The 13,198-nt window shown below is 38.5% G+C and overlaps 3 protein-coding genes across 4 annotated transcripts in view; 1 reads left to right on the top strand and 2 right to left on the bottom strand.

The window, feature by feature from the left end:
* The first annotated feature begins 201 nt into the window (after nt 1-201).
* il17d (interleukin 17d) lies at nt 202-1,522 on the top strand. The gene is made up of 2 exons (XM_056754178.1): nt 202-609; nt 754-1,522. The coding sequence occupies exons 1-2, from the start codon at nt 317-319 to the stop codon at nt 1,070-1,072; spliced, it is 612 nt and encodes a 203-aa protein (XP_056610156.1). The 5' UTR covers nt 202-316; the 3' UTR covers nt 1,073-1,522.
* A 170-nt stretch (nt 1,523-1,692) lies between these two features.
* Nucleotides 1,693-6,242, bottom strand: eef1akmt1 (EEF1A lysine methyltransferase 1). Its single transcript, XM_056754177.1, has 5 exons — nt 6,146-6,242; nt 5,874-6,034; nt 5,685-5,767; nt 3,680-3,969; nt 1,693-2,911 (listed from the first exon to the last, which is right to left on the bottom strand). Exons 2-5 carry the CDS (start codon nt 6,021-6,023, stop codon nt 2,784-2,786), a joined length of 651 nt encoding a protein of 216 aa, XP_056610155.1. The 5' UTR covers nt 6,024-6,034; nt 6,146-6,242; the 3' UTR covers nt 1,693-2,783.
* Nucleotides 6,243-6,372: 130 nt separating this feature from the next.
* xpo4 (exportin 4) overlaps nt 6,373-13,198 on the bottom strand; it is a 34,058-nt gene continuing 27,232 nt past the window's right edge. For both annotated transcript variants that reach the window (XM_056755781.1, XM_056755782.1), the window contains 8 exons: nt 11,980-12,154; nt 11,571-11,864; nt 9,359-9,539; nt 9,146-9,264; nt 8,905-9,035; nt 8,613-8,730; nt 8,296-8,388; nt 6,373-7,550 (listed from right to left, as the gene is read on the bottom strand). In XM_056755781.1, coding sequence (XP_056611759.1) covers nt 7,353-7,550; nt 8,296-8,388; nt 8,613-8,730; nt 8,905-9,035; nt 9,146-9,264; nt 9,359-9,539; nt 11,571-11,864; nt 11,980-12,154 — 1,309 coding nt within the window. In that variant the 3' untranslated portion in view covers nt 6,373-7,352. The remainder of the gene's footprint in view (nt 7,551-8,295; nt 8,389-8,612; nt 8,731-8,904; nt 9,036-9,145; nt 9,265-9,358; nt 9,540-11,570; nt 11,865-11,979; nt 12,155-13,198) is intronic.

Here is a 13,198-nt window from a genome sequence, read left to right as displayed (position 1 = left end):
CATGGCACAATATAGGCTACTTAACGACATAGCGCCTTAATATGGATATAAACATAAACATTTCTTCATCTTTAGTGTGTCTACTAATATTATGTATTTTTGTTATCCGTATGAGTACATTTTATACTTGTTCCATTGAGCTTTCGGTATTCAGTATCATAGTCCGCCCAGTAGCTATCTGAGTGGAAAGTTGAGCGCATTCACGGCACAGACGGGAACAGCTGGGAGCTTTATTGAGGTCGCACGCAAAATCTTGACGAGCTAACTGAAGATTTGTATTATTATTTCTTTGTCAAAAATCTGAATTATATGAGAAATGCGGGCTGTTTTGGCGCTTCTGGTGATGTGTTATTGCGGTAGCGCGCTGGGTGAACGGGGACTCAAGGTGTCCAGGAGAGCTCACAGGACCCGCTGTCTGGACATGCCGGAGGAAGTTCTAGAGCAGATGTTCGGGAGACTTTCGGTCGGTGTGCTTAGTGCTTTTCATCACACCCTTCAGCTCGCGCCTCCAGAGCGACAGAATCTCACCTGCACATCAGTGAATCGCCTAGCGCGTGACAGATCACGTACCCCCGTAAACTTGCTCAGCCTCTCGCCTTGGGCGTACAGGTAGGTTGCAATCCAAGACTCGACAAATCCTTTCTTTATTTTTCAAGATCTTTTAATCTATTGTTGTACAATTCTCGTTTACTCATACGGGCGTTTAATCTTATATGTGGCATAAAATAAAACTCTTTTTTTGTTTGATTGTAGAATCTCCCACGATTCTGCGAGGTACCCTCGATTTCTCCCGGAGGCCTATTGCTTGTGTAAGGGATGCCTGACCGGTCCAAGCGGGGAGGAGAGTGACCGCTTCCGAAGCATTCCAGTCTACGTGCCCACCGTCGTGCTGCGCCGCGTCGGCTCGTGTGCCGGAGGACGTCATTCCTACATTGAGAGCTACGTGTCCGTCGCCGTGGGTTGTACTTGTTTGCCAGTATTGGAAAAAGACAGAAAAACACGAAAGGGCAAGCAAACTGGGAAAAGAGTAGCGCCTAAAACTACAGTTTCCACCTTAAAACATTTTAACTGAGCTGATAGGGTTGCCAGTTCTACATCACCATTACTCATCCCACTTTTTTGTTTCTATACACCTGAAACTATTGTAAGAAATTAAGGTAGATAGTGTAAATGATCCTTCAATTCCAGATTCTAGTCTGGAGTGCCAAGCCAAAGGAAACTTTGGTGCCAAAAATAACCATTGAAAAATCCCAAATTCTTGGAACAGGCCTGTCAACACCATGGTGTACAATAGCTAATACCATTCAGCTGTGTACAAGCAGAAAAGGAATGACCAGACATGTTGCTTTTAAAAACATGCATGAATTTTAACCATTTACACTATTTAAAAGGGAAACCATTTATTTTGAGTTTATGCCGATGGACCTACTCATATTATTGCTTTAAATACACTGGTTCCACACACATCTAGTTTATACTGTATTATATAGAACTCAATTAAATTAATCACAATGTCTTCATCACTATCGATATTATACTGTTTGATATAATCGTCTTTAATGGTTCCTAACAGGTGCAAAAGGGTGGGCTAACTGATATCCTGGTGGGTTATTTACCACACACAGTATATAGCCACAAAAATGAAGAGACTATTTTCAAAAAAATTTTTTATAAAATTATCATTTTGTTTATTTCTGTGAACATTTCTCCCAAATTTCATATAAAAATGTAGAATTTTTTTGCGGGTCCAAACAACACAAAAGACGATCTGCAGTCACAAAATATAGTTTTTAGCAACACAAAAGTGTAAATGTTAGAAAAAGTAAAAAAAAAAGATGTTTTGTGAAATAACCGAGATTTTTTCATTAGTTTATTATCATGCTCTCATGCTTTCATATTGCTGACTGTCACTCTTAGGGTTTGCTTTTGTTGGAATTCAACAAACAATGAAATATATGACTGCAATACATGCAGGATATATAAAAAACACCCATTCATAACAGTAGACTGAGAGATTAAAACAAAAATAATTATTGTTGATTATTGCCTTTTATATAGTAATTGTGTGCGTTTGATTTTACTGATGTTTTATGTATTATTAAGGCGGTTAAGTAAACTGGACATAAATAGAAGCCTATAAAGTGGGCTAAGAATCCCCATCACTGAACGATCATGACTTCTGTTTAATTGAGCAAATAACTCTAGTTTGAATCTAATTACACTGTACAATGAACTTCACATCATATCTGCTGTTGTTTATGAGGTCTGTGTGCGCGCAGTGTCCCTAAACTAAACTATTTTGCACAGTGTTTCGCTACCTTCTGCAGCATGAATTGGGGTGTTTGAGATAGAGGGAGACAGATTTTTCTGAAGCGGGAGCTTTCAGTCATTGCTGAGCATCTATAGATTAAATTCTAGCCTATTGCAACAAATAATATCAACAGAAAATAAGATCTAGAAAAACTCCCGTTATAATAAATGAATAAAACTTTACTGCACAATTACTTTTAAATGCTGTTTAAAATAAACTCATTTATTTACTCAGCCCACCCCTGCCCATGCCTGGAACTGGCCCTGCTTCAATGTCTGTATGACTGATGAACTAAACCCACAAGTCAGCCAGCAATATAATTAAAGATGGTGATCTCAGATCTATCATGAACAGCCAAATATTCCACTCTAAATCTGGATCCTGGAGTGAGAGTATTGATTGTTCCGAATGATCGTCTGCACATGTCCAAGTGGAAAGGGTAGATTTAAGTGTCTGATCAAAAGCATTTTCATCAGAGAAGACTTGATTCATAGTTGATGTAACAGCGGAACTCATTCGCCAGATTGTGACTGTGTTTTGGTAAAAAACTGCACATCTTCAGATCCATAAGTTTCCCTGCATGCTCCTCCATAATAGAACCTGTAAGAACAAAGTCAAGATTAGAATGCAGCGACCATAAAGATAACTGCACATTTAACCAGTTAAGTCCAAGCAGGTGTTTAAGCTTCACAAGTTTTAAAGTGATAGTTCACCCCAAAAATAAAAATTCTGCCACCATTTACTCACCGACGGGTGTTTCCAGACCTGTATGAATTTCTTTGTTCTTTTTAACACAAAGCAATTTATTTGGAAGAATTTCAGTAACTGAACAGATCTCATCCCTCATTTACTGCCATAGTAGGGAAATAAATGGGAGTCAATTGGGGAGGAGATCTATCTGCTTAATGAGATTCTTTCAAATATATTCCTTTGTCTCTAGCAGAACAAAGAAATGTATACGATGAGTAAATTTTGACAATTTGTTTTTTTTGGTGAACTTAAAAGGGATAGTTCACCCCAAATTTTTAATTCTGTCATCATTTACTCACCCTCTTGTCATTTCAAACCTGTATGACTTTCCTTCTGCAGAACATTCAAAAAATATATTTAAAAAAATGTTGGTAACCGAACAACGGCTTTACCTGTTGACTTCTATTGTACGGACACAAAACAAATGCAGGTTAATGCCGGAATTGTTCGGTTACAAACTTCCTTATTCTCTTGTCATTTTACAACACAAAACGCAAAAGATATTGAATAAATGATGACAGAATGTTCATTTTTGGGTGAACGTTTCTTCTAACACTGGTGTAATATTTACAAAGACAATACCACAAAGGTTGGACGAATTATAACTCATCCGCTCACCTGTACAGAGCAAGATTTTGCCCTTAGTGAGGTATTTAACGGTAAGCGCCACCTTGCTAAGGCACTCCTCTGACAGGTACGGTGGGTCTACGATGACGATGTCAAAGCTCTGTGGAAGAATATCCTCACGTAGGCACAGAGGATTGTTGTAATCGTAAAAGATGAACTCATCTCCATATGCTGCAAAACGTCGATCAAACTCCAGAAGAACCGCTGATGCACTGTCTGGTCTGTCAGATTCCATCTGCTTTAGCTTTTGATAAATGCTGGGTGCACTCACACAAGCTATCCTACAGCCAATGACAATAAACATTTGAAAGAGTGAAGGAGTACAATAAACAAGGCAGTGGTATCAGATCAAATACTTTCTTGAAAACTCTGTGATGTACAGCACCTCAGTGATGCCAGATTTGTCAATGTTTACTGTCCTGAATTCAAAATATACACTCCAGACAAATCCTTAAGTCTGTGCTTCTCAACCATTTCCTGTAACCTTTAGCCCATTACATTTTGGATGCCTCTTTAATCAGAGACACTCAATTCAGGTCTTTCAATGTCACATACCCAAGCACATCTCAATGCGTTTAATAAATAATGCTTATGGGATGCACTACACATTTCTTATGGACTACAGAATACATGAAAAAAATATGATTGCACAATGTAGATGGATACAATTTATTTAAAATAATAATATAAGTCAAATTCCTCTTATAGATCACACCCAAAATACATAGATCACACCCAAGATCACACCCAAAATACAAGTGAGGTAGTGAGAGTTTTTAACCTGAATCGCAGGATCTGAATTTCTTAAAAGCAACCTGTTCTGTGTGTGTGTATTTCCTAAATATGATGAAATTCTGACTTGGGAGTACATAATATACATTTTGTGTTTTAACATTAAATGTCTTATTTCCTTAAACGTCTTTATTTTGCTATATATTTACTTTATTAGTTATATATTATATTAATTTCTATCTAGTTATTATATTCTAAATTACTTTTCTTAATGCTATATTCTTCATTCTATTGGATGCTACATTTGTATTGTCTTTACAAGTATATGAGTTTGCAGTGGTCTCATTCTCAAGGTCTATAACATCATGAGACGATGTTGTGAAGAAGTTATTTTCCACAGTCTGTTTGTAAAATAACACCTGCTCAATGTGTTTCTAGTCAGATGAAGTTAGATGGAGATAAGAGTGAACTCAAGTCAGAGTATCTGAACGCAACTATGTTTTTTCTCTACAATAAACTTTGTTCATTTTATCATAACATCAGTTTGTCTCCTGCCTGCTGTTCTCCCCTCTGACATCAAAGTCTGCAGGATAGTTAGATCTATCAGTTTTGGCGTATGAACAAGATGGAACAACACTACGGTATCATTTGTGACTCTGGACAACAAAACCAGGTTTACCTCTCGAAATTGAGATTTGTACATAATCTGAAAGCTGAATAAATAAGCTTTCTATCGATGTACAAGTTGTTAGAATAGGACAATATCTGGCTGAGGTACAACCGTTTAAAACTATGGAATCTGACAGTGCAAAAAAATTAAATATTGAGAAAATTGCTTTCAAAGTTGTTAATACGGGGCACTGTGGCAGCCTATCCACTTACAAAAATAAAGTTCTTGTATATCTATCATAGGAAATTTACAAAATAACTTCTGGAACATGTTCTTTTATTAATATCCTAATGATTTTTGGCATAAAAGAAAAATCGATCATTTTGTCCCATAGGCCTACAATGTATTTTTGGCTTTTACTAAAATGGTTTTGTGACCCAGGGTCACATTTTGACTCAATAACAAGATAGTAGAATCTATCAGATCTGTCAACCGTGATGGAATTCAAAAGGGTGCAGATGAAATATTTCCAATATTATCATGTGCAGTATTAGCACGATATCTATAAGCATGTCTTTTTTGCAGTGGTCTTTTTTAAACACATTCACAAGTAAAACATGTGTAAAAACGTGACCAATGGAGCTTGAAACCTACCTCCCATCTGTTCCTGCCTGCTGTATGACTTCCTCAGCTAACCGTGTGGCAGTCTCCTCATTGTACCAGAACTGACTCATATGCTGTTGAAAAGAACGAATGAACTGATTGTTTATAAGCCAGATAAATACACAAAAACGATTTATCCATATTTCACAATGACAGCTGTCCGTACTACTCAAACTTTACCCAGTCTTCCTCCATGGCACCGACAGAGAATTTATCAGTCGGGTCTGAGTCTTGTTTATGTCCCGTCCTTCCACTTTCGGAATAAAACTCTTGTAAAGCTGCAAATGTTTCCGCAGAGAGCTGCGGCACATCATCTTCACTGTCGCTCATGATAGCAAAGCCTTCACAAATGACACGAGAATTAACGCACGTGAAGTAAACGAAATACAGTAACGTTATGCTGAAGGCAACGATTAGCAAATATACTTACGTTAAATAGACTAAGAACTCACCTTAGAGCTTAATTTCAATATAAGCATAAAGCATTAACTTGGACCAGAACTCTCATTGCAAACACACACACACACGTGTTCCATACTACGGTGGCCGCAGAGGAACAATTGCGCTCGTTTGGCGTTCACATAGTAGGGCACCTCAGTGTGTCCAGAACAAGCACACAGCACTTGACAGACAAACAATATATGCATGGCCAAATAAGACGACACCCGTTTTTACAGCAAGTTTATGTACACTTTTACAGGTCATTTCAGGCATTCCAAAACAAGAGAATTAGTGCTTTGAACAATGGAAATAGTCATAATCTGAATAAAACGTAACATCCCTCAGTTATCATCATTTTTGGTATTTTGTATTGCTACAGCAATGGTCACTGTTCCACAATTCTGAGTATGCACGTGTGCTAGTGTATGTGGAACTTTACTGGAAGTCAGAAAAAACAAACTTAATGGGCACATCAGGCGACGTGACAGTGAAAAACGTCCAAAGATGATCAGAGATCAAGTCTTGTCGAAACACTTTCAGTACTGCTGTGATCAGGGCGAAACATTAAAACCACAATCAATCCAAAGAAAAATGTAATCTAGCCCCCTTCTTTCCTTCAGGTGAAGTCATCATAAAAAATCTGAAATTCCATCAACTATAATCTTATAAAAACATTTCAGTCCTTTTTGCTCTTAAACACTTTCATTTTTGTCTCTTCGAAAATATATACACCCTTAAACACGCAGTGATCTGGTTTCTATTTTGAAACGGCCTTTCTGCAATGACAGTTTCAATGGGAAAGGCATCTTTGTTGTCATGGCAACCACGGCTCACACTTCTCAGAAAGTCACTGTTCTATTTGTCGCCGTATATACAGCTGGATCTGAGAAATGAGAAACCAAATAAGAAGGCACTGAAGGAGAGATGTCTGCAAAACAGTTTGGGTGTGTATGCGTGTGTAAAGAGGGGAGCAATAAGTTAATTTCAGAAAGGGTCCCCTCTGTCCATCATCGATTTATTTGAGGACCCCGGCAGTCGTCCCCTCTCTGTATTTGGCCTCCTTAGCTTCCCTTTGCTCTGCAGGCATGTTTCTGAAGACTCAGGGCAGAGCAGTGCTATCAGTGCTCCAACTGCGTCGCTCTGAACATCTCCATAGTTTGGCATGTTGAAAAGGCTTCTTTGAATGGTAGAGGGGAACAAGTTGCTGGAGGGAGCAGTTTATTTGACACAAAGAAGCCCTCCCACATTGGCAACAAACTCCTCCAGACTCTTAAGGAAGGCCATTTTCTGTTTGCGGTCCATGGTTGGAGGTGTGCTGCTGGCGGTAAGGTTGATAAATGCGTCTGCCAGCCGCTGATAGATGACAGCATCCCTCTGACTGGAGAGAAGAGCCTCCACCAGCTCGGAGTACTCCGCCTACAACAAACATCATAATTTAACACCACTCAACAACTAGTGTGTTCAGTGATTTACAGCAATGCAATTAGTGATAAATAAAAAGCATATTTCATCCCCAAATTAAAATACAAGATATATTGGTCACTCCCATGTCAGTTGAAACGTGATTTTTTCTTATGTAGAAGAAATTTTCAGAAATGTCTCTGGGGTTTTGTTTCTATACAATGGTAGTCAATGGGGGGTCCATGTTGTTTGTTTGTCAACGTTTTTTTTAAATCCCAGGCAAGAAAATCATACAGGTTAGTAATGACATGAGGGTAAGTAAAAGATTAATTCATTTCATTTCACTATCCGTTTAATTAGTGCTTTGAACTGTTAGAAAAACTACTCGTGTACACAATTTTTGACCTAAAATAATGAACACTGTAAACAAATATGTAGCAGCAAATTCGATTGCATGATGAATTAAGAAAAATACACCCATGACTGTTAATTCTAGAATACTACAATTTGGATGACATGCATCCACACAGACATGTCTCTGAATCAAATCAAACATTGCGGTCACATCAGAAAAACACATTAAAGAAACATTAAGAAAGGCATCAGGTTAATCTACAGTACTTCCTATTAATGCCTTAAAACGATTGTAAAACTTGACAAATGTACTTCTAGTTGCACAAAAGACAAACTTTACAATATGTAAATTTGAATAACAAATTTGTCTCACTACATCATATCATATGGTAATACTGGTGCATACCTGGTGCAGGCACACTAGTGTATAGAGGGCTTCTCCTGCTGCTACTGTCATCTCAGTGTTGTGCTTCTGCAGCACAAGCATGTCAAACACCAGCTGTGTAAGAAATGAGAGCGAAATGAATATCAATATTTCATTCAGTAAAGACTATAATAAAGGGTTAGGACCAATATAATGGACAGAACATTTTGTTGGTTAACATTTTGCTTAGACGCATTATTTTATGTTTTATATACCCATCAATTGGCCATACATTTGCATTATACAGTCATTATATCTGCATTAGGTATTGTCTACTGAAAAACTGGTGTGTGACCCACCTTAAGGAAATGTCTTGTGGCAATGAATAGGGGCGTGTCCTTTTCCTGAGTCTTTGCGCACTGCTCAGCCAATGGGGACAGAGCTTCAAGACATAGCTGACTGATCTCTGAGCTCATCCTGTAGTCAGCATTAAGGACAACAACTAGAGAGTTGCAACAATCAACTGATATGCTTTAAAATAACCTAAGCTGTCACTTCGGTTAAAAACAACTCTCAGACAAAGGAGACATTTTATACGATATGCTCCTCAATCACATACTTCAACTGAATTAGCATGATTAGCAAGGATACGAGGTCATGCCTAGCTCCAGAGAGCACATCAGACTCTTGAAGAGCTCTTCTGGCAGCTGAGGGATCTTCTCTGGAAAGATCTCACAGATGAAGGTGATGAGCTTATAATACTGGTTACATAGAGAAGGAAACTGAGCACAAGAGACAGAAGAGATTTGAGAATAGAAACAATTTATTGAGGTAGACGTGTGCTAAAACTGAGATTTAGCAATGAAAAGAAAAATGTAAAGATCAATCTTACCTTGAGCAAGTCCTGAGACATGAGGGGCAGCACAATATTCACTCCATACAGCACAACATCCGCGGCCGATACGGCCCGTCCAGCACCAGAACTCTGCTCCTGCCCCCGGAACACCTCATCTGCACACAAACGCGGTTACCCTTTATGACTTTTAGAGAGGTTATCAGGATGCATATGAGTATCGGCGAGCCAGACGTGTGCGGTTGCTCGTACCTGTGTCGCTAAAATCGATGAACTCTTTGGACAGCAGATTTGTCAGAAGCTCCATGATGAGCAGAAGATCTTGGTACTGGTCCTCCTCTCCAGCCACATCGAGTCTCTTACGTCCCAGATTGTTCTTGGAGTAGACCTGAAGTAGCGTCAAGCACACCTCGTACAGTTTCATAGACTTAGTCTGTGGAGATAAAGCGAGTGGTTGTCATTAAAATCATTAATACATTCATATATAATTCACATGAATATTATTCAATAACTTGATTAAACAATGCTGCCATATTGGGGAGGACAAGACTGTCCATAAGCAAAAGGGAGCTGCAGTTTCTTCGAATAAAAAGCACAATGACGTTTACATTTCATGTAGGATTTGGGCAATTCCAGTGTTATGGACGTGACATTTTGTGTTAGGGCATGACATATAAATACTCAGAGAATGAATTTGTTACGATAATATTGAACCATCTGTTTATATTTTACTGAACCCTTGTTGATAGAGTCTAAACATCAAAAAATGTCAGTCTATGAATTTTTTTTAATGGCAAATAAACATGCGTTAAGGTTGTGACAAAAACGGACATGGTTTTTGGGAGACGATAAACTTTGTAGGATTTCTGTAAAATAAAATGCACAATCGTGAAGCAATAATACCCAATGAATGGAGAAGGGATGCCTCTTTATAGAACATAAAATAGTTACTTAATATTAATTCTAATGTGTCCATTTATGAGGAATATGTAGCATTATGGCTGTGATAATCCTGCAAATGGCACTTACCTGACTATGAAAAATCATGAACTAAAAATGAAAATTACAGGCAGCAAGTTAACTTGATAGAATAACCCCGACAGTGTGATCAGGACTGAAGCAAAGACAATAATAACACAGAAGGGGTTTATTTCACAATGACGACGGACTGGCTATGCATTATCCCGCCTATTACACAGCTACTTACCTCAAAATTAAATTATATAATGTATTATGTATTGATTGGTATGTAAGTATTTTATTAATCCATTAATAACCAATGCCATCTTACTACAGGGAAAACCTTATTACTTTTGGTTTTCAGGCAAGAAAAAATAAAAAAAGACATTTGTAAATATAATCTCATATATGTTTTTAATTATAATTTTACTTGTCAGAATGACAAGTACCCAATAGATTGTGCATTATTAGTTTTGACAAGAACAGATGAGAACGCCCTACTACACCCTTTAATGAGCTTAATTCAAAGGGTTCTGCCCTGGTAGTACATCAGGAGTTCACTTCCGTTTGGAATTCCCCTTTCATTTGAATATTTTTATTTTCAATTTATTCAATTACGCATTCAACGTGTCAAACAAATCAATGGTCATCTGAGGGCGCTATGTAAGCTCGATGTGGAAAGTTTCAAGACATTAAATTAAATAAATTGTAATTAAAAATAGATGATATTATGATCATCATGCCTGTATTTAAAATTAAGGTACAAAGCAGTTTCAAACGTCTACAGATCTCTGACACGTCCAGGAATACACCAGCATTCAAACATTTCGTTCTACCCCTGCTGATATAGTGAACTTGATAAAAAATAACTGAGTGACTTCAGACAAACCAATGCTATTTAGCTAGCTCATATTCATGGGAACTACCATCACTCAGGACCTACAGTTGGATACTCACATCACTAAAACCCCAGCAGAGGTTGTACTTCATTCGCCAGCTGTTAAATATGAATATAAAAACTCTTGACTGGTCTATGTAGGTCTGCACATGATCAAGATCCATCCACTCACAGCTTCTTTTTTTAAGTTTCTTCCGCTTTTCCCCAGATCAGCAGCATTGTTTCGTTCTGGCTTTGGCAACGCTGACCAATGTTTATAACAGTGTGTTGCAAATCTAACAAAATTTAGTTTGTTTGATTTAGGCACTTTAAAGTACCTATGTCGGTATTCAAATACTTTCCAGTCTATGAATTCATGTCTGAAATTCAAATACTTTCAAGAAGAGTTAGAACCCTGGGAGGGAGATAGCATCACCGTTATGCAAAGAGAAATCTGAAGTCATTAAGAAAATGTACAATGTGATGACTAATGTAGTCAACGATGAAAATTACGAATATTAGAATCACAATTTTTGTATATGTCACCCAGCCCTAACATAGCAAGATTTTAAAGTACAGTTATAGAGATAGACAAATATATTTCGTATTCTGAAAACATTCTCTCACCTCTCCCAAGTAGCAGATTTGTTTGTGAGCCACTTCTACAAACACCTCTATGATGAGGTTAACTGTTTCTGGCGAGTTTCTGTAGACCTCCATGAGGCCGATGCAGCTGGACAGGAAGTCCATGAGAAAGCTGAAGAGAGACGCCACGTTGTCGATTTGCGTTGCTTCTGCGATACCGCACAGAGCTTCCAGAGTGGCCACGATCTCCTGTTTGACCGCCTCCTCCTGACAGATCTGAGCGAAGTTGTCCTGGTTTATGAGGTTGAGGAACCTCTGCTGGAGCGGGTGAAGAACCTGCAAGACAAAGACAGACTTCATTAACTGTTACAAGCTTTACAAAAACAATCTATTTTCCATTTCTATTTTTTCTCTTTTGAGAGAATAATACAATATTCAATGTCTTTCTGACCTCGGCCCAATATTGCTGTTTGGTTTCAGAATCCATGTGAGCGAAACCCCCCAAGACCAGAGCCTTCATCAGGGTCCGCTGGACTGTGCTGGACAGCATATGTAAAGGGGGGCTACGACTTGCAAACTGCTTGGCCAAGTTCCACCAGTTTTCACATTGCACGACAATGTTCGCCCTGAACCAAAGATGAGAGACGATTTACAAACATAGCGATGATTAACTTATATAAATATGACATTCACATTTGTTGACATCACTGATGCCAGGCCTAAGTAGGTCTCGCTGCATTCTGCGGTGGACATCCAACCCGGCTACATCCAAGCGGGATGTCAGAGGAAACACCCATAAATGGGCGGGATGGGGATTTATAGAATGTTGTATTGGGAGTGGTGTGGCATCTTGTGACATGGATGTGACTTCTGACGTCACACATGGACTTGGTTGGAGGTCCACCGCAGGTTGCAGCAAAATGTTTTTCCATCTAAGCTTCCGTAAAGCTTTAGAAGACTTGGTCTTTGTACTACTTTTATGGGAGGTTTTAGTCATATTTAATAGCTTGACCGATTTAAAGGGATGGTTCACCTAAAAATTTTAATTCTGATAATTTATTCATCCTCAGGTTGTTCAAATCTGTATACGACTCTTTCCTCTTTCGAAGCGTATGATAAAGTGGAAGGATATCAAAAGCACACGTTTTCCCGGCTAAGCTTCAAAACAGCAACGATAACGAATTGTGTTTCGCGTATTGTAGGCAGTGCAAGGCCGGCTTCACAAAGCAAACAACACACGGCAGCGGTGCGTAAGCAGCTTGTATTCTTTTCACCGCACATGTTAACAGATGAGAGCATTCGGACCGCACGCGTAAGCAGCATGTGCTCGCGGTCCCTATTTTTGGTGCGCTCCTCACACTCATTTAAAGCAACGGCGCATACTTTACAGACAAAATCCACATGGATTGACTGGAACACTTGTGTTTTTAACAGTCACTATCGCTAACTTTTGCCTGGAGTTTTTTGGCCAAAACCACAACAGCACATTTAAAGGATTTATAATACAAGTATATCTTAAATGTTATGCATATATTGCATATGAAGGAGTGCAAACGATCGCATTACGCAGTCAGTGTACTGTCTGGAACCCACTGTCATCATCCCCTTCTGAAAAAAACTGATAAAACTACAGAGACATCATGTCATATGCTTATATTGCTATTGTGAGA

This window comes from Triplophysa dalaica, chromosome 8 (genome assembly GCF_015846415.1).
Source record: "Triplophysa dalaica isolate WHDGS20190420 chromosome 8, ASM1584641v1, whole genome shotgun sequence".
Classification (NCBI taxonomy): domain Eukaryota; kingdom Metazoa; phylum Chordata; class Actinopteri; order Cypriniformes; family Nemacheilidae; genus Triplophysa; species Triplophysa dalaica.
The sequence above is the reverse complement of the archived record's forward strand: the minus strand, read 5'-3'. Positions and strand labels throughout refer to the sequence as shown.

What these genes read in the sequence shown, in the direction of transcription:
- il17d (XM_056754178.1), top strand. Translation starts at nt 317, where the DNA reads ATGCGGGCTGTTTTGGCGCTTCTGGTGATGTGTTATTGCGGTAGCGCG. An exon ending in CTCTCGCCTTGGGCGTACAG is followed by an intron (nt 610 to 753) that starts GTAGGTTGCAAT and finishes GTTTGATTGTAG; the next exon opens with AATCTCCCACGATTCTGCGA.
- eef1akmt1 (XM_056754177.1), bottom strand. Translation starts at nt 6,023, where the DNA reads ATGAGCGACAGTGAAGATGATGTGCCGCAGCTCTCTGCGGAAACATTT. An exon ending in GTGCCATGGAGGAAGACTGG is followed by an intron (nt 5,768 to 5,873) that starts GTAAAGTTTGAG and finishes TCTTTTCAACAG; the next exon opens with CATATGAGTCAGTTCTGGTA. An exon ending in CAAAATCTTGCTCTGTACAG is followed by an intron (nt 2,912 to 3,679) that starts GTGAGCGGATGA and finishes TTGTTCTTACAG; the next exon opens with GTTCTATTATGGAGGAGCAT.